This window comes from Cottoperca gobio, chromosome 1 (assembly GCF_900634415.1).
Source record: "Cottoperca gobio chromosome 1, fCotGob3.1, whole genome shotgun sequence".
NCBI classification, from domain to species: domain Eukaryota; kingdom Metazoa; phylum Chordata; class Actinopteri; order Perciformes; family Bovichtidae; genus Cottoperca; species Cottoperca gobio.
Window position 1 is genome coordinate 18,956,928 of NC_041355.1, and position 23,395 is coordinate 18,980,322.

Consider the following 23,395-nt stretch of genomic DNA (forward strand, 5'->3'; position numbering starts at 1 on the left):
ATTGGTTCATCACAACCCAAACATTACATCCAGACAGTTGTAGTTACACAACTTTGTCACTAGATGGCAGAAGTCTATTGTATGAAGTTGCAGACAGACAGTCGTTTGTTTACACTTGTTGCAATGGCGACCATCACTGAACTGAAGTGTGGTAAGTGCTCACTATAATTTATGATGTTGTCTACTTGTTACATTCTTAAATCAAACTAGAGTAGATAAACGACAGAACATTTAACGTTAGTCAAAATGATAAGCTAAATTAACGCCCTCATGTGTATGGATCTCCATTAAAGAATCCAACAATTTTGATAGCTAATAGGCCTTAGTTGTCAACAAATTGACGTCTTAAAGTTGCCCAAGGTTGCATCTTCTGCTAAATTCTACATTTCAATTCGGCATATATAAATAAAACCTATGTGCCACATACATTTAGGTTGTCATGGATTTCAGACTGCTCACCGACTTCTTAACAGCAGCCAGCTAGCAATGTTAGCTAATGTTAGGCTACGTTTGGTCGAAGAAGTTTGGAGGAACAAATGGTTGTACATTTATAAAATCAAAACAGTTTTAATAATCTCATGTATTCCGATTTGAAGAGTGGTTTCTAATGTTTCTGTTTCGATATTGAGTCATATTTTAAGCGGTCTGTATCTTTGTCAATAACTAAGGGAACATTCAATTCGCTAATTACTGAGTGGAGTATGGCAAATATAAAAAAGACCGCCTATTTGGACAAACTCCAATTTCACTGAATATACTAACGCAACGAAAGTTCAAAGTCATTTATGGGATGATCGGTTAACACACCTAATACCTGACTTCTTAATAATCCAATATAACCTGAATATTTTAGCCGTGAGGGAAACACTGGAGTCCCGTGGTGTGCTGGGCCAGCTGAAGGCTCGTATCCGGGCAGAGGTGTTCAGCGCCCTGGATGACCAGCGTGAACCTCGTCCGCCGCTGTCTCACGAAAACCTGCTCATCAACGAGCTCATCCGGGAGTACCTGGACTTCAACAAGTACAGATACACTGCGTCGGTCCTGACAGCAGGTGGGCGATAAGAAAAAAGTCCCAGGACAATTAGTGTTTTCACAAACTTCGAGGAACTAAGTGATGCACATTTAATGTATATGTAGTGGCACGTTTTACTGAGGTACACTGTGTGTCAAAAACATTACTTTGGGGGGCATTATGCCTTTACAAAGTGTACCGGTTTCATCTATTGCTGGTCAATGAGTAAAAAACACTTTTTAAAGTAGAGAAGTGCTTTCATGCAAAAGCTACAGTATTATACTCAAAGTATGGTTAAAGATTTCAGCTGATGTTTTTCAAACTTAACCAGTTACTATTGTAGCAAAGTGCACTGTGACATAACCCAATTTGCCCCAAGGGATCAATAAAGTATTTCTGATTTATGTTTACTTCTAAACTCAGCTGTGTTTGTTTTCTCAGAGTCAGGCCAACCTGAAGTTCCCTTGGACAGACAGTTCCTGGCGAATGAACTGAAAGTCACAGAGGATACGAGCTCCAAGTCTGTGTAAGTGCATTACAGTGTACACCCGTGGCCAAAGGTTTTGAGAGTGACACAAGTTTTGGTTTTCACAAAGTTTGCTGCTTCAGTGTTTTTAGATCTTCTGGTCAGACGTTGGTATACTGAAGTACAACTACAAGTGTCCAAGGCGTTTATTGACAATTACATTAAGTTTATGCAAAGAGTCAACTGTTCTTGGAGGGTTGGGAGAAGTTGCTCTCGGAGGATGTTTTGGTACCATTCTTTATTCGTGGCTGTGTTCTCAGGAAAAGTTGTGAGTGAGCCCACTCCCTTGGCTGAGGAGCAACCCCACACATGATCGGTCCAACACACTGTGTTCAAATATTACTAAACTCTCTGGGGGGGTATGTTCAGTGATGGGATAATAAATTCATAAGCTCTGTGAATCATCACCGTCTTCATAGTTCTGTCTTGAAATACTTCAAGCTTTGGGAAAACACGATGATTACCTTGTGTTGTGAAATTCTACATTTTCTCTGCAGGGGGTAGCTTCGCTTACCAGGGATTGTAGTCTGGCTGGTGTCACTTTTTCCTTTCCTATCACTTATCTCTGTGTACCCTCCGGGGAAAAATAAAAACACATAATTAGAATAATGACTGGTGAGTCATTTGGATAGAGCGTCTACCAATGTAACCAAAACGGGTTTGAATCTGGCTCAGGATCAGTCAACCCATTTTCTCTCACTCAGTCTTTGCTAAAATGTTTATCACAAGTTCAATTCTTTGACATTTTTCTTTCCAGACCACTTCTCTATGGCTTGCTGTGCCACTTCATGAACAGCAGTGATAACGGTGGAAAGGTGTTTCTGCGGGGGGGCTCTCTGCCTGTTGGTGCTACTGCCAGCAACACTGTACCTGGACCTGATGCCTAAAAGTAGATGCACTGAGTTCTGGCACAGCATGGACTAAAAGGATGTCTTCACACAATGTTTTGGGAGGATATAAGTGACATAATCTTCAATAGTGCAATCTGCGGACATTGCAGCATGGACTACATGAATTCTGCTCATAGAAATGCACAAATCCTTTGTATTGTATTGTATCTATTGTAATATCTGGTTTTCCCGATACCGTTAGCATCAGTCGTGGTGGTACGGCTTGCATTCATCCATATTGCTAGTTCAGATACCATTCCTTGACGTCTTCTCTATTTTAATTTACAAACGTTTGATCATTTTATATTGTCTTTAAGTTGTTCAAAAATAAATGTTTTATATTTATTCACTTCATTGAATCAAAAACATTTGTGGAAGTGCTATTTTATAGGCTACCACATGGGGGCAGCCTCACCAAAGACAAGCTGAAGACTGCCTCTGACAGAGGGGTGACTAGTGAGACTTTGTTATGCCTCATAGATATAATAAGTTCTAACATGTGGCATTGTGCATGAAAACAGTGCGCTCTAACACCGTGTTTAAATGGTTTTGCAACCTGCATTATGTCAGCTCATCATTACAAAGATGTGGAGTTAACTCTTGTAAACTTTTGTAAACTTAAAAGTGAATTGCTTTTAATCAGGACTGTATATGCAAGTACAGTTGGTTCTGAATAACTTGCACTTGAAAGTGGCAGGTTTCTAAATTCACATTCAGCTGCTTTCCTGTAATTGTGTTAACATGTTGGCACTCATTGTGTTAGTCTTTGCAACCAAACCCACGTATGCCCCAGTGCTACTTGCCGCATGATTATTATGTTTTATCTTGGTCTCATATAGCTGATAATCCGCATGTTTATGCTGAGTCGGATGGGGCATCCTCCAGATATCTTTATGTAGCTACTCTCCGGCTTGTTCCCCTCTCTTAGGAACCAGGGCTGTGAAGTCCTTGTGAACTCTATGATATCAATACTACAATTATATGTGCATTAAAGAAAATAGGGTCATTAAAGCTACATCCACACAATGATGTATACAACTAGAAGGGCACTTGGAGTGCACGGACCTTCACCAAGGCCGTTCCATAGGTAAAAAATAGTGCATGTGTCTGCCCCGTGATTCGGATCCGTTCCAAAATGTAATGGGTTCTTCCTTGAACCATGCCACACCCTTCCACCAAGTTTCATGGAAATAGGGCCAGTTGTTTTTCCAACAAAACGTGCCCCGTGCTGGACACACAAACATCTCCTGCAACAACATGCCGATACTGTTCACATCTCACTTCCTCTCTCACCATTTAAGGGAACTTGTAGTTCTTATCTCACACGACTTAAAACCCTGCGTTTCTGGAACTGATTATCTACGGGGCCAGCCATTTATTTCTCAGCCTGATTACTGATGCTGAATAAATAATTCATTTCTATATTATTTTAGGGTTTTAGAAGTTAACTAATCATGTCTCCTCTACCATATCAGCATCTTTCATTCTCGATTGTAGATTATTTGATAGATGAGATCATAGCTCTCGAATAAGCTTATTGAAAGAATGAGGTCATGACGTGCAGTGTACTTGCCTCTGATGGAGCGAAACTAAACAGGAAATGTTATCATTTAGTTTGTGCAACAAGATGTAATGTACTCTTAACTTTATACAGTGTCCTAATGTATTGCTTCTTAGCCCCATTAGAAACCCTGATGTGTTGAAAATAGAGTCACAGCGAGCCTCATCTGGGACATTATTTTCCCTTAAAGGCTGAGGCCCAGCAGGCGCCCAGTTTATAGGCACCAGATATTAGTGTTCTCTTGAAAATGGCTAAATAAGCGGAGGAAGTTCTAACAATGGCACATGATTGTTGGATTGGCAGTTTGCCCGATAATAGGTAGCAATTCTCCACCACTGTATAAATGAGTTGTGTGTAGAAGACACAGCTGTATAAATAGTATTGAACGCAGCAGAGTGAACTGATGTTTGCCCCTGGGCTCAAATTAGAAAGCAATTGCATTCCACGAGGGTCAAACATATCCATGAACGTTTGTTCTCTCCAATAGATGGCCTTCTATGGACATGAAGGTGATTAAAAACATTAAACATACTGTATGCAAGATATATCTGCATTACAGTTCATCTTGTTTTTATTGTAGATGTATTCTACTTATACTCTGTCAACTGTTGTCATTGTGGCTGTGAGTCATTTCTTGCAGGCATCTTTTATTATAACAGATAAGACTAAGATTTGTATTCAGTCACAAACTACTAAATTAACCATCCTTCACGCAGACTTTTTATCCATGTTCTCTCCCAGCGCCTCCTCTCCTCCTTGTCACTGTGGACTTTTCCCTTTTCATTGCTCTGAGGGATCGCTCAAATGATTGATTTGATGAATGTTCCGACCAAAGACAGACTAACTTTTGTCAGCACACAGTGCGCCCGTACTTCCACTTGAGCTCTTCAAGTGAGTCTTTCTCTGACCATCCATCCATCCATCGTCTACCGCTTATCCGAGGTCGGGTCGCGGGGGCAGCAGCTCCAGTAAGGAACCCCAATCTTCCCTTCTCCGGGCCACATCCTCCAGCTCCGACTGGGGGATCCTGAGGCGTTCCCAGGCCAATCTCTCGCTCCATCGTCCCCTCACTCGCGAACAAGACCCCGAGGTACTTGAACTCCATCACTTGGGGTAAGGGCTCCTTCCCTAACCGGAGTAGGCAATCCACCGGTTTCCTGCTGAGAGCCATGGCCTCAGATTTAGAGGTGCTGATCCTCATCCCAATCGCTTCACACTCGGCTGCGAACCGATCCAGTGACTGTTGAAGGTCACAGACCGGTGATGCCATCAGGACCACATCATCTGCAAAGAGCAGCGATGAGATCCTCAGGTCACCGAACTGCAACCCCTCTCCTCCACGACTACGCCTCGATATCCTATCCATGAAAATTACAAACAGGATTGGTGATAAAGCGCAGCCCTGGCGGAGGCCAACATTCACTGGGAACGAGTCCGACTTACTGCCGAGTATCCGGACACAACTCTCGCTTTGGGCGTACAGGGATTGGATGGCCCTCAAAAGTTACACCCTCACCCCATACTCCCGCAGTTCTGACTGGTCAGAGGGTAATGATCCTGAGATATTTGTGCAGGGATTAGAGAGCAATGACACAAAGTTTAGTGCAGTGCAAAAATCCTCTGGCAGTCTGCATTTAGGGCGAGACACCTCGAGCAAAAACATAGTTTTTCATGCACTCGTGAATTTTGAGATTGGAGGCTATTTTACTTCCATAACACATCTTCTTTTAGACTAGTGGAAACATTCAAAATATACATTTAGGTGTTTATTTTACTAACTTTGTTTTAATTGCGTCTTTAGATTTCTCCTAAATTAAAGTTAGTATTAGTTAATGTCTCATTTGCATACTCAAACATAACAGTTCAGACAACTTGTAATACAACAAATATGTGTCTTAATGTGAATAATCAACTGGGGAAGTTTTAGTCTTAGATAATCTGTTAGTTACACTTGTTACCCCGATCCCCTGTAGTGTCATGCAAAATGTATGGGATTTTACAATACAAATCTTTAAAGGCCATTTAGTTATTTTCTCTACTCTGAGGCAGAGATCTCAGTAACACTTACATACAGCAAGCGTTCCGGTTTATTTCCTAAATATATTCTGAAGGTTTTTACACAGGGGTTTGTTTAGAAACCATTCATAGCCTGATTTATATTACATTTTGTTCCTAAAAACATTTTCTTTTTATTAAGGCTGTTGATAAAAAGAGATACAATATCACCTCTGTAAAAACCTTTGATTCTGTTATGTCAACTAAATAAAACAAGAATCTTGAATCTGTCTTTATCCCATGTCTGTTCTGGAAATGAATGCAAATTAGCACATGTTCAATAAATGAACGTCTCAATAAACATTGAACGTGAACATTCTGAACACTTGAACACAAGAATTGTCTAAATGCAAGTAATCAATTGGGGAAGTTTCATGGTGGTGGCTGTCAGATACATTTGTACCCTTTTCCCCTGTAGTGTCTCCTAATCAGATCAAAACAGGAAACTCAAATTGCATCTTTCATACTACAACAAGAGAACTCTAAACTGTGTAGTCTTCCTCTTACACTGACACCATATTCCCTTGTTGCCTTGGTGAACTATATATTGATGAGCCATAAACCATGTGTGTGTGTGTCCCACAGCCTATTTACAGGTGAAGAAACAACTTTGTTTGTTTGAACAATGCTGTTGCTGCTGGACCATATTTAGTCACTGGGGCTCGGGGTGCTTGCCTGCTGTAGACTTTGAAAGTAACACAGAAAGCTGCCGAGATTCCATACAGACCCCACTGTCCTTATATGGCACATACTGCAACCTCTCTGTTCAGTGTATCTGCTGCTTCATCTCCCTCTCTCCTCCTCCTCCTCCTCCTCGTCTCGTTCTTCATCCCTCCCTCTGCCTTGTGTCGCTCCCTGAGTTTTCCAACCCTCGTTTCTCCTTCGTTAACATCACCCCGCCTCCTAGATGTTGGCCAGAGGGATCCTCCATGTTGCTTCTTTGGTCTGTCATCAGGTTTCTCACACACACACCAGCACAGTGCTGTGTGTCTCTGGCACAAAACAGGCCCCACGACTATCAAGCAGCAGCTTGATTTATTAGAGCAAATAGATCGGTGTCCTTATATAGGAAGTTCCATTTGAAAGAAGCTGCAACAGGAGGGATGCGGCAGCAGAGGGATGGAGGGGGGGTAGGGCTGTTTGTGATAGTGGAATGCGATGTGCGTGACGATAGAAGTCATGTGGGATGTGCACGTTCATCGTGTAAATTCTGAATTATGTTTATGGGGAATCTCTTTGGAGCGTTTACAGTAAAGGGGATTCCTGCACTGGGGACAGTTTACCTTATGAGGAGTGGGAGCAGATTGCATAATCTATAAACCCTACAGGGTGTGAGAGTGGAGCTTGCAGCCACTTGGTGTTAGTTGTTGTGTCTCCATCATATAATTGTGATGCCTTTTTAGTGTGGTTTCTTTTACTTGAGGTGTATGATCCTGAGCAACGCAAAACAATAACTACAGATGCTGAAACGGAAAACACTGTATTGATGTTTTGATGAGGTTTACAAAACTTTCAACTAAACAGGGAAAAATTCATGATCTCATATATGAGAGAAAATAGTCATTAGGCCTAAAGGACGCTTTGACATGTCAAAGTAGTAAACGCACAGGTGTAAATAATAACATTAACGATGGCTGAATTCTTCTCTGTCATCACTGCCACAATAGAACCCATCGTTAATGTTATTAGTAACATCTGTGCTTCTCCCACCATATGAAACTATTACTATTACTATTACTGAGTTAAAGTACAAAAGTATTATCAGCTTTTCTGAAAGTTCCCATTAAGTAGCACAGTGAACCCTGCTGTGTTATATTAATACAATATGTTTTATTAATTGTTATTACTGATGCTTTTTCATTTAATCTATACAAATATGTAATTTAATATACATTTAGAAAGTCAAATCTTAACCTGGAAAGGAGAAACTATAGTTATCAGATTAATGTATTGGGTTAGAAGTGTAAAGTAGCATAACATTTTAATAAATTGTCAAATACGTTACACTTAAACACACAGACAAACATAATAATGTCCTTGTGCAAGTGCCGGTCCACTAAGAGCAGTGAGAAGAGATCATGTACATTGTTTCCCACTTAATTATATTGACTTTTTAATTTCTATAAACATTTGATCAGCATACCTTCCGTTTCAACCTGGTGTCCGCAGTGCGCATGTCTTCAGCCTCTTGCCCCGCTCGTGGATGCTGCCTGCCTGCCGCTGGACGATGCTGGAGGAGGAGGTGCAGCTCGTGCAGCTCCACCCTCGCGCAACAGTTCGCAGTTTAAATGGTACGACTCTGAATTTGACGAGGGTCATTTGGTCTGTTCGTTTTTGGAGTACCTCGTCAACGCCGGCAGCTCCAGACCCTAACTTTCCAAACCCAAAGTTTCCCTGAACACACATTTCTTCACATCATGTAAGTATCGTTTTCTGTCGCGTGTCGTTTAATGAGCGGTGATGGTGCGTGCACTTGTCAAACCACATCCCTGCTAACTTTTACTGCGTTTGAGTAAGATGAATTTGTTGAGGGTGTTTTCTTGTATGTCTTAATTTGATAAATGAAAACATTGAACATGATGCTAGAAAATGTAATATTTTAAAAAGTAATAGCTTTAGCTTATTAACTTGTATTGTTTGACAGCTGTTTTTGTTTCCAGTTTGCATCTCTTATGTTAAGTTACTTATTGAAGAACCATTTGGTTTCCTCGTGTGCTCAGGTTTTCAGTAGATTATGCATTGAGTTTATTAATACTTGTTATTCATACATAACTACATTTCTGCATTTAAACAAATGAATTAGACAGTGAACTGGTTGTACACACTGTAAAACATTATGCTTCATTCAGTGCACAACGCGGCAGTAGGGGAAGTTATGTCTGAATATCTCAGTAAAGACATGGGCTCGACTCTAACCATGAAGTTTCCTGTTTTCCAAATAAGGTTGTATAAAGCTGCCTGTCTGTCAAACATCTGAAACTGCTGTGGCTGAAGATTCAGACACTGTAGAGAAAACTGACAGTTTTCACACGTCACCAATGAAACCAGTAGGGGTTTTGGCAGTTTATTGAACGCATCTTGATAGTCTAGTTTCATTTAATACTAGTTAAATCTTAGTTAGATTGTTTTGTAGTTAGCTCTCTCCATAATTACATTAATGACTAGTTTGGTGATGTCCACTTTTGCCCTACTTTTGTGAGTCTACATATGAAATGTTCATAACTTCAAAGACACAAGAGCATCCGCCCTCATATAACTTCGTTACACGGATTGCTCAACAGAACATGATAAACTGGTCTAGGCACAAATGTCCACAGTGTTACAAAACAGCAAGATGAGGGATGTTTGTACTGTAACCCATGACTTATCATTTTTAACATCGAGGCATCGCTGAAAGATAAGGAAGTTATGTGTTTACAGTTTATTTGGTTGCTATAATTGTATTTAAATGGTCAGTTCTGCAGTCATTGGCACATGCATGCATGGGGAGCTTTTCTCTAATGGAACAAACCAAGTGTCATCATTAGTCTGTTTAAGATTGAATTATTTTGATGCTTTAATTCTAATCGTCATACAAATGTATTATTAAGAAGATGATGACAGGAAGAACATTTGTGCAACAGCCAAGAGAGGAAATGAGTAAAATCATTCACAGGCCCTGCAGGTCAACCTCTTTCACCCACAAATAGTAAGGTCACTTAGTCTCTGGGTGACATTTCCACTTGTTTATTATCATTTAGAGACTCTAAAATAAAGTCATTGTTATTGGACACATTGTAGATCTTCTCAGTCATGGTGTGATGTGTTTGAGAATAGTGCCCATGTCTAATGATAGTGAAGGATTTGATCATCTTAACAGAAATATGATACTGCTTTGAGTTGTTGGTTTGCACTGAACGAAGCAGGTCATTGAGAGTGTGTGCTAAAAAGGGTGCTCTTGAGTATTATGGTTGGTTAAAATTGATATCTTTTTCAGTAACTTGTGGTCTGAACACATAAGTTATAACAGCAGTTTTAGTGTCATGGCAAATGATGCCATGATGTGGTGACAAACGGAGCCTGTCATCCTCTACAGTCAGTCGGTATCACCCTGTTATCTTGTCAACCCCACTTCAGAAGGCTGTCTTCAAGATACACTGGCTGAGTACAAAGCTGTGTTGACACAACAGAGAGAGAGAGAAAGGCTTTACAAAATATCAACCCACAGCAGTGAGGAAAGTTAAAGGGGTTGAGGAGGAGGGCCTTGATTGGCTGCACATACTTTATCACAGGGGGAGCGTCAGGAAAGGTCTGTTTACTTTTATCTGCAGAAATGGCTGATCATCAAAGCATCAGCTGCTCCCTTCCTTGTTTCCTCTGAACTATGCTCAGCTCACTGGACTTATCCGCCGGCTCTGCAGTTTTTGACAAATAGGAAATGTCTGCGTGTGGCTCCAGTTAATATTTATGCAATATCTTTCAGTAGTTTCTGGGTGGTTTGGTTTGGCTGCTCCCTTGGGTAAGTTTATAGGCTTTCTCAGGAGGCTCGTGGCTTTTTTACATAGTTCCCACTCAATTAAAGTGTATGCCAGTCTCAGTGTACAGAGGGATGGAGAGGGGGTGAAGTAAAAGCCTCTGGACACGAGTGACTCATTGTCTGTAATCCAGGAACCACTTAGTTTTTCTACTACTCAGTAGTGCAGAGGCAAATCCAATTTGATAATAATATTGTTCAAATGTAGTATTTCACGGGACCAGTTTAGTTGCACATTCAGACATATAGTGCAGAACATGGTGAAATATTTGCTACCAGGTTAGATTCAGGTACAATCCCTGCACCTTTGCATTTTACAGTGCACCGCAGGGATTACTCATAGACATGGCTGCCTGTTGCATTTAAAAATGAATACCACCAGGGGCCCATGTGGAGCATGATTGTTAAAGCCCCGGGCCCCCCTCAGGCTCTCTGCCTCGCTGTTATCATTTTGAAGTAAACGACGAGGCCAGAAAGAGACATACTATTCCCTATAAGGGCTTTGTTTGGGAGTTCACTTGCCTTGCTGTTTAGGTCTGCAAAAAAAGAGTCCTGCTCCAGAGAAGGGGCCCATATATGGTCATCACAGCACGAGACCGAAGCCTCCTAGCAGAGAGACAGGGAGAGAGAGAGAGATGGAGGGGGAAAGACATGGAAAACATAGATGTTGTCAATTAAGCACTGACTGAATTATTGAGTAACTGCCAGTAAGCATTAACAATCTGGGGATCTTTCTGTTTACAAAATGTACTGGTCTTTGTTACTAAGTTAATTAAAATTAATTTCCCAGCCTTAATCTTTCTATCCAAATTATGGAGCTGAATTGTTTATGCGTCTCCCTTGTGGCGTATGTGAAAGTGTAGGGCCGAGAGGGGGTGGAGGTCTGTGAGAATGACTGCACTCTGGAACTCCCCGATGGATGAAACATGTTAACTCTGTGAGTTACAATCACAGGCTGGAGTTAACTTTAGTAGCGTGTGTCCTATACCAAGAGAGGAGACTCATCGCTTACTGCAGTGTTTAGTTAACCCTGTGTCATACCTCAATAACAGAATACTAGCAGCAGAAGTTTTATTTATTTTATTTGTGTTGTAAAGTTTGAGTTGTGAAATGTTTCTCTAAAATACTGTAATTATAATTTATGCATCACTGCAATAAGAATATGTCCTATAAAATGTTAATGTTCTGAATGAAGCCTCTTGCCCTCCCATCTTTTTTTATTTCCTGCCTTCCTGCTTTGCTTTGTTCCCTCTTGCTTCTGTTCCTTCCTTCCTTCCTTCCTTACTTTCCACCTCCCTTCCTCTTTGCTTCCTTTATCGTTTACTCTTTTCTGACATCCAGTTGATTGGTTCCCCCAACAGTTGGCCCTCCACCTCAACCCAAGATGTCCAAGAAGGCCCCGAGCGAGGACGAGAAGGCCCTCTTTGTCGACAGAGACTTCCTGAACAGCCCCATGGCTCAGGCTGACTGGTCGGCCAAAAAGCTGGTGTGGATCCCATCGGAGAGGCATGGCTTCGAGGCGGCCAGTATCAAGGAGGAGCATGGAGACGAGGTGCTGGTGGAGCTGGCTGACAGTGCCAAGAAGCTGACGGTCAACAAGGATGACATCCAGAAGATGAACCCACCCAAGTTCAGCAAGGTGGAGGACATGGCTGAGCTCACCTGCCTGAACGAGGCCTCTGTGTTGCACAACATTCGTGAGAGGTACTTCTCTGGCCTTATTTATGTAAGTATACAGTGAAAACATATGAACGCTCCCACAGTCATTCACTCATACCCTAACGATGTAACTACACACAGATATTGGTATCTATATATTAAGGACTTTATTAATTCCTTAACCTAATTTGAACCCAATCTTCTACTCTTAATTCCAATACAAATATAAATGTTTATGCAAATACTGACCCTAAACAAGCCTTGAGGCACAGCCAACTGTACCTACACTTGTATCGTACTGTATACAGTATATTTATCATTGCTTTCTGTCCCTGACTTGTTTAAATCCTCCTAATGATATAAATATAAGAACACAAACATGTACAAACAGTCCTCTCGTCTCATCTTCCTCGTGGTCTTTTCACTCAGACATACTCCGGCCTGTTCTGCGTGGTGGTGAACCCCTATAAAATGCTGCCCATTTACTCAGAGAAGATCATCGACATGTACAAAGGGAAGAAACGACATGAAGTTCCCCCTCATATCTACGCCATCGCTGATAATGCCTACAGAAACATGATGCAAGGTAGGATGTTTCCACTGCTTCCATCTCTTTGTGATATCTACTTCACTCCTTCCCCTCTGATGGAGCATCATTTCTGGACATTTCTCTTGTGGAGTTTTGTCATCCCACTGTTTGTAATATAAGGTTTCTCCCACATGCATAGACATGCAAATCACATGAACTAGAAGCATACAAATATTGTCCAGAGTTGTGTGTTTCCAGCTTTATTTTCTCCTTTATGGGCTGGTAACCTACCTGTTATAGGCTCCAGCGCCCAACAACTGAAACTGATCAAATCAAATGAATCAATGATATGAAAGTGGGTCATGACAAAGTAGCATAAGAGCTGGTGTAGCTCATGAAAGCTCTCACACTTAACCAAGCACCCAGTTAGCTGTTGCAGTGTGCAGTTACAAGCTGCTGGCCTCATTTGTTTTCAAGTGATTTCTGTAAAATGGAAGTGTGTGCTGGTATCTTTAAAAAGCTTGGTGTGGGTGAGCTGTGTGTCAAAAGTCTCACTTCTGTCTGAGTGATGGCAGCTGGCAGAATTTAGCTCTGTCATGTTGACAAAGCCACAGCGCTGTCAGGCTCGTGGTTTCGAAAGCAGAACTGTGTTTACTATAATGCAAAGTCCGAAATCAACCTTCTAACTCCACCTGTCAGCTGTAAAGTCATTACAAAGTAGGTGGGTTACAGAGTGTGAAAAAATAATCTCATGTGAACGAGTATTTTATGGCCTATTTGAGAGTCAGTGTCTTGCAGAGGTGACGATAGTGGCCTTGGCAGAGTTGTGCGTACTGCTTACAGTAAATGGCTCCTGGGTAAGCCGGCAGTTGTACGACTTTAGAGCAGCTGGTTTCCCATAGAATCTGTTTCTTGTGCTTCCAGGGGGTTGTGCCCACTGGACTTCATGTTGACGTGAGGATGTTCTCAGAGGAGTTGACATCTGGATTGAGAGACGAGTGGAGGGCAGTAAACATTTCCTGTTTCAGCCTCCCCTTCCTCACTCAAAACTGTATTTTCTTTAATCTCTTGGTCAGAGAGATTGAGATGAGAAAGGAGAGTATAAAGTTCACATTAAATGGGTTTGAGATAGTCCTGCTTTGGTTTGACGAGTTCCCAATGAAACCGGATGTTTGGGCAGGATTTACAGTTAAGTTAGAAAGTAATTGTTTAGAGAGTTCCAAAGAAAGTGGGATTTTCCAAAATCTTCCAAAAACACACAATTCAATCTCTCTTGCTGCAAAGAGAGAAACTGATATAACTGCTAAATTATTCAGCCAGGATGATATGGAGGATTTGACCCAAGAAAAGCATAAATTAGATTTTTCAATAGACTATATCAATATACTTCATGATATAGACAGCGCGGTGTCCATTAGTAGTTTACCCTTTTTCGAATGTACATTCCCAGTTTGAGAAAAGCACATTAATATGCACTCTACACTGATCATTGATCCAAAACATTGAAGTTTCTTCAAGTTCCATTTCTCAGATTGTCTCTTGAAGTGAGTGTCTCTGTATTTTAAGGAAATTGATACCTTAATTGTTGCTGAAATGATATCTGAGTCTGGAAGCTCCTATAAATAACTGATTATGTGAAAAGAAGAAAGAAAGAACAACAATATCCAGCCCTAATCTGTGGGTAGACAGAAACTATAGCATCAAATTTGTGGTCAATTTGCTTAAATCTTTTGGCATTGCCATCATAAATATCCTAAATGTGGATTCATTCTTAATGCTTTCTCTTACTTTTCCAATGCAACTGTCACTTACATGTTTACATTGGAGGATTTTAGGTTCCACCAGGACATTATCATATTTACTGGTGCAGCTATTGTGTGTAAACATAGTGTCACAAGTAAACAAGAAGGGGAAGGATTTATTGGTGTTTGTGTGGGTGTTTGGATTACACTTCTTCAGCTCATCCCTGCAGAAGAACCCATACAGCTGCAAGTTGGTGACCATATTCAGAATATGGGAGAATCACATGCTTGTTACCACCCAGAACTCTGTTCACATAAAAAAGAGTGTGTTTTGTTTTGCTGCATTTATTTCAGACTAAACAAATCAGACGTTTGCTTTGGCTCATGATATATGAAATGACAATTGATTGATCGTGGACCACCCATTCAGTTTTAAAATATTGCCCTCAACAAAATAAGACAACAAAGTCAGCAGCAAAAGAAAAGATAAAGGTAGAAACATTCAAATAGTTAAAAATCAATTTTTACATAGTTTTAAAACTTTAGATAAGTTTCTTTTCAAAGCCTGCTCTGAGGACCCGGGTGTGCTTAATCACTATTTTGCGAGGTTTTGAAGAAGAAATTAGGATTAGTTTGGATTTACTAGTCTCATAATATGATCATTAATCAAAATAAATGTTGATCTTTGGAATCTGTTTTTTATCAGACAAGCTTACTTTTGAGTCTTGAAGCATAAAGAAGAACTTTTATCCACAAACTGTAAAGCTTTAAGATGGTCTTAATGTAAATCCTTCCAATAAGCCTTTGCACACAAGAGTCCTCATTCAACTACCAAAAGCTTAAGACTAAGTCTACAAATCTATGAACCCCTTTGGAGCCCATATTTGAAAACACTGTGGCTGGCAGGGAGTTGTTATTGTTGATGTATTAGTGGGATTTCCCATGAAATAGTATCTAATGATGCAGGATGTCTACACTGAGTGCTATAGTATGAACAGTTCACATGTTAGAGTGGAAGTGGTGCATAACTACATCACATCCAGATAACTCTCCTAAGCTTTGAGACATTCTTCCAGCTGCAATCTGGGCTCTGATCCCATTCTTCCAAAATTGTGCCTCAGTCTTTGATGTCAAAGAGATAAAATTGTGAAATTCCCGCAGGGAGTTTTCTGTCCCCTTAAATGTTTCACTGCAGCAGATGACTGATGTGCTGTTCCTCTCTGCACCCAGAATATTTGAGTTTGCCAAACAGGTGCAGAGACATTGATGCTCCCCTTTAATTAGATTGTGGGTTTTACTTCACCTGAACAAATCAGTGTCACACAAATCACAAACATCTCTCGCTCTCTCTCTCTCTCTCTCTCTCTCTGTGTCTCTCTCTGTGTCTCTCTGTCTCTCTCTCTCTCTCTCTCTCTCTCTCTCTCTCTCTCTCTCTCTCTCTCTCTCTCTCTCTCTCTCTCTCTCTCTCTCTCTCTCTCTCTCTCTGTCTCTCTCTCTCTCTCTCTGTCTCCCTCTCTCTCTCTCTCTGTCTCTCTCTGTCTCTCTCTCTCTCTCTCTCTCTGTCTCTCTCTCTCTCTCTCTCTCTCTCTCTCTCTCTCTCTCTCTCTCTCTCTCCCTCTCCCATCTGCCTTAATTAGGAAATGCGAGAGTGAACAGGCTGCATTTTGTGTGTGTGTGTGTGTGTGTGTGTGTGTGTGTGTGTGTGTGTGTGTGTGTGTGTGTGTGTGTGTGTGTGTATGTGTGTATGTGAGGAATGGAACTAGTGGAACGGCAGCCAAAGTCGAGTCCAAATGGAGAAACAGCATCCGTGCTGGTTTACACTTCAGTGCCGGCTGCACACTGTAACACACAGCGATAAATCCCAGTATAAAAAAGATGACTCTGCAAATGAATGATGCTCTTCACTCTATGAAGATGAGGAATTGATAGGGAATGCTCTGCGTTGTGTCTTTTTCAGGAGTCATTTACTAAGAGGTTTCATGTCGCGAACTGACAGCCTGGTTATCTTTTCTCACAGCGGTACTCCCTGTACTCCCCCAGGAGTGGTTTGTATTGAAGGATACAGTTACAAAATAGCCTTACATGGACTCACTGTATTATCCCAGGAGTATTTTTGGAGGAGTTATAATGACTCATTGCTCAGCACATTCAGAGTTGATTTTCATGGTTGAAAATCAAAGTATTTGTGGGAGTTACATGTTTCTTTAGGCACGAGGGACGGGAGCCTTCGCAAATCACACAGCCATCTCTAAGCCTTGAACCGAATCCCAGCTGGTGTCTTAAATATAACACTAGATTGATCTTTATTCCTGGAGAAAGGCTTATGGTTTCACATGTGGTATGTACGGTAGTGTACTTAGTTATTGTGCATGACTGTACACATATCCTCAGGCCAAACAAATGGGAAGGAGAAAGAAAAGTCAACTTCTTCACTTTGGTTACTGCAGATTGCTTTGGTTTAGCACATCATTTATAAGTGATCACTGTATATTAAATGATGACTTGTCATAAAACTTGTCTAACACTATAAACCTTCTTTGTGTCTGCAGATCGTGAGGACCAGTCCATTCTCTGCACGTAAGTAAAAATCTGATGCCTCCAAACTCACCTTTGTCGTCTTTCCTTAACCTTTTTCCTAGACGTCACATCATTGCTAGAAGAAAGTCTGCGTGTGTATCTGTGTGTACGTGTGGAAGAGCAGTTACATGATGCTTGTGTAAACACAGAGTTGAACAAATGAGATACCACTCGGGTCTCTCAGCACCCAGCCTCAATCAGCAAGAAATGTTTCATAATATAACTGTGGTATAAGATGATGCTGGCTGGATGCAGAATGATTTAGTTGGTTAGATAATGTTGCAGCGAATTGTGTTGCATTCAAATGGGGCAAAACTGGATGAGCTAATCCGTCCCAGAGGCCAGAGGTCTCGTTCAACTCTCAGACCCCCGGTCAGGAAGTGTGCCCTGCGTACTGATGGGAGAATCAGATTGGCTCTGCAAATGTTTGGGCTCCATTGTGTTTGTTTATTTCTTATCAAACTAATTATTGAGAACTTTGACATCCTTTGGACCTCCAGAGACATGTCTTTGTCTGGTGTTAACAGCTTAATCTTTGGACTGACCTGAACTTTACTTTAATTCATAGAAAACAATTTCCCCATTTAAGTGGCCTAATAGGCTTTATATGTGCCCAGGTCATGAATCATGGCTCTGTGCCACTTAGGTCTCTCTTTACAAACTAACTTTCCACATTTTGTACATACCACTGGCTGCTGTTCTGTTTATTTCAGTCTACTTCCACAAAAAATGTACTGCATACTTACGTCATCAGAAGGATAACTTTGGAATTGGAGGGCTTTTACGCAATGAATCAAATAAGTAGAAATGATGCACCCTAAATGGACCTACAGTGTAATGTGTTCTTGAGTCCTTTTAATTGACTGAGCCAGTAAAGGTTGACATACAGATTGCAGTATTTCCCAGACTAGTTCTCAGTGAACAGTAGCACCTTCGCTGCTCAGCATCCAGTGGTCCCACGAAAGGAAATGAAAGGAAGGGCTCTTGCCCCTGAAGGCCTTTTATACTCTAAATGTTCAGATGCCAGGATGCTGCAAGTTCTTTGATCTCATCAGGCCATTTCCTCAACTATCAAGCTTTTTTGTCTGTGTGCGGGAATGTAATTGTTTACAGTTCTGGTGGACATTAAGATGACTGTTTGATGCCAACCTGAGGAAACCTACACAAAGCAGTATTTAAAACAAGTTTATAGGGATAAACTGGAAGTAATATGATACAATAAAGTGTACATACAAACTCTGCCTTCGCTGTGGAACTTTAGTCCGGTCCACTCAGTCACTTTAAGATTTCAGTTTGAGCTACAGCTGGTCTCAGCCTGAGCAGGAGCCATATATGGGGAAAATGTTTCTGGTGCGATACATGGAATGTCATATGTGACATGCTCCTCCTGCATGTGTGTTTACACGTGTGTTTAATTGCACTGTATGATCTTTGGCAGTATTGTTTTTACAGCAATCCATCGTGTAAGCCTTGTATCTTTAAAGCGTGAAGTTTAGTATTTAGTATTTGTTAATATCTTGTCATGGGAGACTTGTGTAACTATAATTTTAAGGATTTCCTGTTTTAGCTTGCTTCTGTGAAGACAGAGAGACAATCCAAGATGATCAGAACTGCATGGACGTCAAGCCAAAGGTAGTTGTCGATAATGTCATGTCACCAGAAATGATGACGAAATGAAGAGTAGGGGAGAGTATTGATTTCATTGTAACCACAACATAATAAGTACTAAAGAATTTCGAGACGCCGTACTTCAAAAGTGACACCTCTCTAAAAGAGTGTCAGCAAAAATGTAAACTTGTGGCAGTACATCCCAGAGTTGTTCTGCCGTATTGCATTAGGGTTTCTACAGTGTGCATTCGGCTCATTCTAGCAGTGATTGTATTCCTGAAATTCCTCAACACAGTAGCAAATTATTGCTACTGTGAATTTCAGGTCATGGGAAATAGCTGGGAGTCTGCTAAATCCATTCTTGAGATGTTGACATTTCATCTCAGCAGGGTCACAAGTTTCCTTGGTCTAATATTCATTGTGTGTGTGTGTGTGTGTGTGTGTGTGTGTGTGTGTGTGTGTGTGTGTGTGTGTGTGTGTGTGTGTGTGTGTGTGTGTGTGGGTGGGTGGACTGACGGAATAGACATAGTGGCCATTAAGTGGCAGGATGTGAAGATTCACAGCCTTTTCTGACCCTGCTGAAGGCTTGAATGAATCACATGTATTAATAGAGGGCTTCCCTTAATTTAGCTACACTGTAGGGATTTCCTTTCCTCAGAATGACTGAGAAGATAAGTGTTTGTGTTGTCTCCAACTGTTGTTCTCAACCCTTTAAAATACAATATTGCCTCCATTGATCCCATCACAGATTGCACATGAGAGTCTTAACATACTCAATAGTTTACCAGAGGAAAAGTTAACATTTTACAAAATCTTGATCAAATATACTAACACGTTTGAATATTAGCAATGTGAAAATGAAATATGATGAAATCCATTCAATTCTTTCAAATAATCTTATGGTGGTCAGTGAAAGCTGTACTGATGAAAAGCAGGACGTGCAGGAAGAGACCGTTCTAAAGACCATCTGGAGGGAAAACTCCCATCACAATTTATTCTGCACTAACAGCTGCCGACAGTAGGAGCCTGGATGTCATATGTCCTTACCAAACCTGAACAGGACAGAGTAATTAGAATCCTCTCAGGGCTGCCAAGCCCTAACACAGGGAGCATCCCATGCCTTTTAAGGACCCATTTCGGAGAATGTGTCTGTGTGTTGAACTGCTGGCTGGTGGCTCTGGTATCATTCAGCTTTGTCTTTCTAAGTATCCAGCATCATTTTGTGGAAAGAATGTGTTCTTGCTTAGAGAGAGATGGATGGATGGATGGATGGATGGATGGATGGTTCAGGGTTAAGTGCTTTGCTCAGGGGCACAATGAACTCACAACCTTCCGTGTTCTGTTTGGAAGGCGACCAGTAGAGACCACTAGGCATCATCACACATTAGTGCTGTGCTGCTTACAAGTAGACAATTATTAATTAATTATTATTATTATAAAGAACATTATGTAAGATTATTTGCTCCCTTGCTGAGAGTTGAGATGAGATCATCCTTCTAGTTTAGTATAAAGAAACCTAACCTGCTGTGGTTAACCATGTGGTTAAATGGTTAAGGTGCTTACCATCTTTGTTGCATGTCACACACCCCTCCCCCTCCCTCAATCTTCTTTAAATAAAAAAGCCAGTCTTGCTGTTTTTCCCCTTCTTTCGAACTATTCCTCTAAAGCTCTAAGATAAGGGGAGAGGGTTCACTTTAAAAAATAATAAGTGTGTATTATGAACGCAATAGTTGGTAAAAGGATCTGGGCGCATGGGGATCTGTGTGTAGTGCCAGGCAGACTGAACAATAACATTATGCTTAGAGTCAGACATCAGACAGCCTTTTTCATTCAATTAAACCGGGTTATTGAAGTGTGAATGGAGTACATGTCAGTGCTGCTTATCGTCTTGTTCTCTCTCATTCCCTTTCACTATCTCCCCTCGGCATCTTTTAATCCCCTCCTCACTTTTTCCTCTCTAGTGGAGAGTCTGGTGCTGGGAAGACGGAGAACACCAAGAAGGTCATCCAGTATCTGGCTGTTGTGGCCTCCTCACATAAAGGCAAGAAGGACAGCAGTGCTGTAAGTATCTGTGTGAAGAGATGTATTCAAAGTTAGGATCTGTCAGCCAGTTCCCTCACTCTTCAACATAATGTAGGAAACTGCCCAGTTTAATCCTGTATATCGCCATTTCCTCCAAATAGCAACAATCAGGAACACAGTTTGCCTACGTGAGTAAAGGGGAATGCCCGGAGTGTGTTTTTGTGTGTAGTGTTTGCGTGTGCCTTAGATTAGAAACATGCATGAAGAAAGTATCACTGAGTTACAACAACAATATTCGTATTGTTTGTAATCATTCTTCTTACACCAAGAGTCAAGATCCCAAATCTTACTGTCCTTGAGTTAGAAGGTGTTCACCCTAACATTCGTTTCTGTATCTTACCCAACAAGAGTTGATTTAGACTGCATGACCATCGTCGTAGTACTGACTCGCAGACACTTTTCAAACCTGCCCGAATGTTCAGTGAAGGACGTGTAGTGTTTCACACTCCTGAACTTTGAGTTTTGTGTCATCCATTGTTTCTAATCAACACCTTTTCACTGCCGGCGGAGACGAGATTGAAGCCTCCGCAGCAGTGACAGGGTCTCTCACAGATCAACGAGCACAGTGTGAGCATGCCCGTGTCCTGTCCTGATCTATTAAACACAGACTCCCCCACACCCTCCTCCTCATCCTCTCACCTGCCCTGCGATGGGGCGTTGGCTGTTTTTGAACAGCACTTCAGTCAGGATAAGTAAGATGGTGTCCCAGGCTCCTGACTAGACGTTGATGGTTTGTGGTTTCGCTCTGCCGTTGGTATAAATCTTTTGTGGGACAAAGCGATGCATCCCTTTGCCATTGACTGCACTCACCCTCAGGGCCTCAGGGCCCAGACAGCACGCTGTCCAGTAGGACTTTGAGGCTCCCACGGACCTCGGTGAAACAGAAATAGCATTGGGTCTTTCTTTTCTCTGCTCTTGCTTTTTCTCTTGCACTATTTTGACTCCTCCAGCTGCTCATTAGTTATCTGCTTGAGCATTTTATTTAAACAGTGTCTTAAGAACAATCTTTCCCATCAGCTCTCTTTCACTTTCTTGCCATTTTGCTGCGCTCTATTTCTCTTTTCTCTCCTTTCTTCCCCCAGTGGCTTAAATGAACAAGACTCTCTTCTCTACTCTGCCAACTCTGAACTGCTCCTCTTCAGCTGGTCTGTATCTTTCCTGTTTTTCCTTAAACATAATTCTTTTAATTTAAAAAATGGACTTTGAATTAGTTTAACATCACTCTAATGTTTTTTAATTGTACCATCCCGAGTAAGAACTTACAATTAAACTTACAATTTGCAAATGTCTGAAAATGTCCCTCATTAATCGTCATAATGTTTTATCATAATATTAACACAAGTCGTGCCCCTCTCGTCTTCATGCCGTTGGTTCGTTTACATGGTAGCTGAAGGGAGTGTTTTTAAGCGAGAGTGTTTAAGGTAGAGATCTACAGCACCTGACTGATGCTAGTCGGACACAAACCCCTTTGATCAGGTGGATTAGCTCGATGCAGAGTGGCGGAGTGTCTGCCTCATTTATAGCTCCCGCTCCGTCCAGCAGTCTGCCGGCCCTGCAGTCACGCTGGAAGCAAATCTCAACTCCAGAAGGCTGTTTGTGAATCACAATCATTTTGATTTGAGCACACATTGAATGGAAATACTTTGGCAGGATTCATCAAAAGTTTTGTAATGGTAATATTATTGCGATGCCTCGTGCGACCAGACGTGACGTCGCTCTTCTCACTCTCTGTTTCCATACAAACAACGGCTGCTTCTCCTTATTTTAACACTTTCTTTCAAAACTGATGGAGGCTACATGTCTGTTACTTAATATACTGAAGAAAATCAAACAAGATTAGTAAGGAAATATATTATCATATTACAGCTAGTTTGAGATGTAATTGTCAGGAATGTATTGATCAGTGATAATACTCTGATAACCCTTCCCCAGCCCATATCCACCCTGAACCACTTCACCCCCACCCATCACCACCTGGTGCCACTCCACCTCCAGCAATCAATCAGTGTATAACGATGTTTCTGTTTACGACTGTTGTCACTAGGGGGAGCTGGAGAAGCAGCTCCTGCAGGCCAATCCCATCCTGGAGGCCTTTGGAAATGCCAAGACCATCAAAAACGACAACTCCTCCCGATTTGTGAGTTTTCAGAAGTAGACGTAGTTTTGGTTCTGATGTGATTCTTTAGGGCACTTTTTGTTATCACAGCATTTCATCCTGTAACATCTTCTTTCCTTATCTCTCTCACAGGGTAAATTCATCCGTATCAACTTTGATGTGACCGGCTACATCGTTGGAGCCAACATTGAGACTTGTATCCTGTCTGTGTGGGTTTCTTGCTCTGGGAAAACAGCTTTTGTTAGGACAAAAAGGCACATTTGTTAGGGAAATTCAAAGGCCTTAAGAGAAATATATTATATTTATTATCGATTTAGTATCACTTCTAATCCAAGATTAGATTTTTAGTTTGCTTCTAAACATTTTCTTCAGCGTAAGTTAATGACTCTTACAATGCTTTATTATCTACGGCCCTTGTAAAGACTGTTTTTATATAATATGAGAGTAGATAATATAATTGAAAGTTGTAATACGTAACACATTTTTTAAATGTTTGCTGTCAATTTCATGTGACACCTGTACATA

General features: G+C 41.2%; 2 protein-coding genes across 4 annotated transcripts in view; both read left to right on the top strand.

Annotated features, from left to right (window-relative positions):
- The first annotated feature begins 16 nt into the window (after positions 1 to 16).
- cep20 (centrosomal protein 20) lies at positions 17 to 2,782 on the top strand. The gene is made up of 4 exons (XM_029435854.1): positions 17 to 151; positions 854 to 1,051; positions 1,454 to 1,538; positions 2,296 to 2,782. Exons 1-4 carry the CDS (start codon positions 64 to 66, stop codon positions 2,423 to 2,425), a joined length of 501 nt encoding a protein of 166 aa, XP_029291714.1. The 5' UTR covers positions 17 to 63; the 3' UTR covers positions 2,426 to 2,782.
- A 5,543-nt stretch (positions 2,783 to 8,325) lies between these two features.
- myh11a (myosin, heavy chain 11a, smooth muscle) overlaps positions 8,326 to 23,395 on the top strand; it is a 28,301-nt gene continuing 13,231 nt past the window's right edge. The window contains exons 1-7 of one of the 3 annotated variants that reach the window (XM_029434185.1): positions 8,326 to 8,463; positions 11,919 to 12,283; positions 12,646 to 12,802; positions 17,037 to 17,064; positions 20,634 to 20,733; positions 22,799 to 22,891; positions 23,003 to 23,066. In XM_029434185.1, coding sequence (XP_029290045.1) covers positions 11,942 to 12,283; positions 12,646 to 12,802; positions 17,037 to 17,064; positions 20,634 to 20,733; positions 22,799 to 22,891; positions 23,003 to 23,066 — 784 coding nt within the window. In that variant the 5' untranslated portion in view covers positions 8,326 to 8,463; positions 11,919 to 11,941. Of the gene's footprint in view, positions 8,464 to 11,909; positions 12,284 to 12,645; positions 12,803 to 17,036; positions 17,065 to 20,633; positions 20,734 to 22,798; positions 22,892 to 23,002; positions 23,067 to 23,395 lie in introns of those variants that run through there. The other 2 variants (XM_029434194.1, XM_029434177.1) reach the window with 2 other exon arrangements.

Excerpts from the sequence above, each read along its gene's own strand:
- cep20 (XM_029435854.1), top strand. The coding sequence starts at position 64 with ATGGCAGAAGTCTATTGTATGAAGTTGCAGACAGACAGTCGTTTGTTT. Across the intron at positions 1,052-1,453 it reads TGCGTCGGTCCTGACAGCAG|AGTCAGGCCAACCTGAAGTT; the intron begins GTGGGCGATAAG and ends TTGTTTTCTCAG. Across the intron at positions 1,539-2,295 it reads GATACGAGCTCCAAGTCTGT|ACCACTTCTCTATGGCTTGC; the intron begins GTAAGTGCATTA and ends TTTTCTTTCCAG.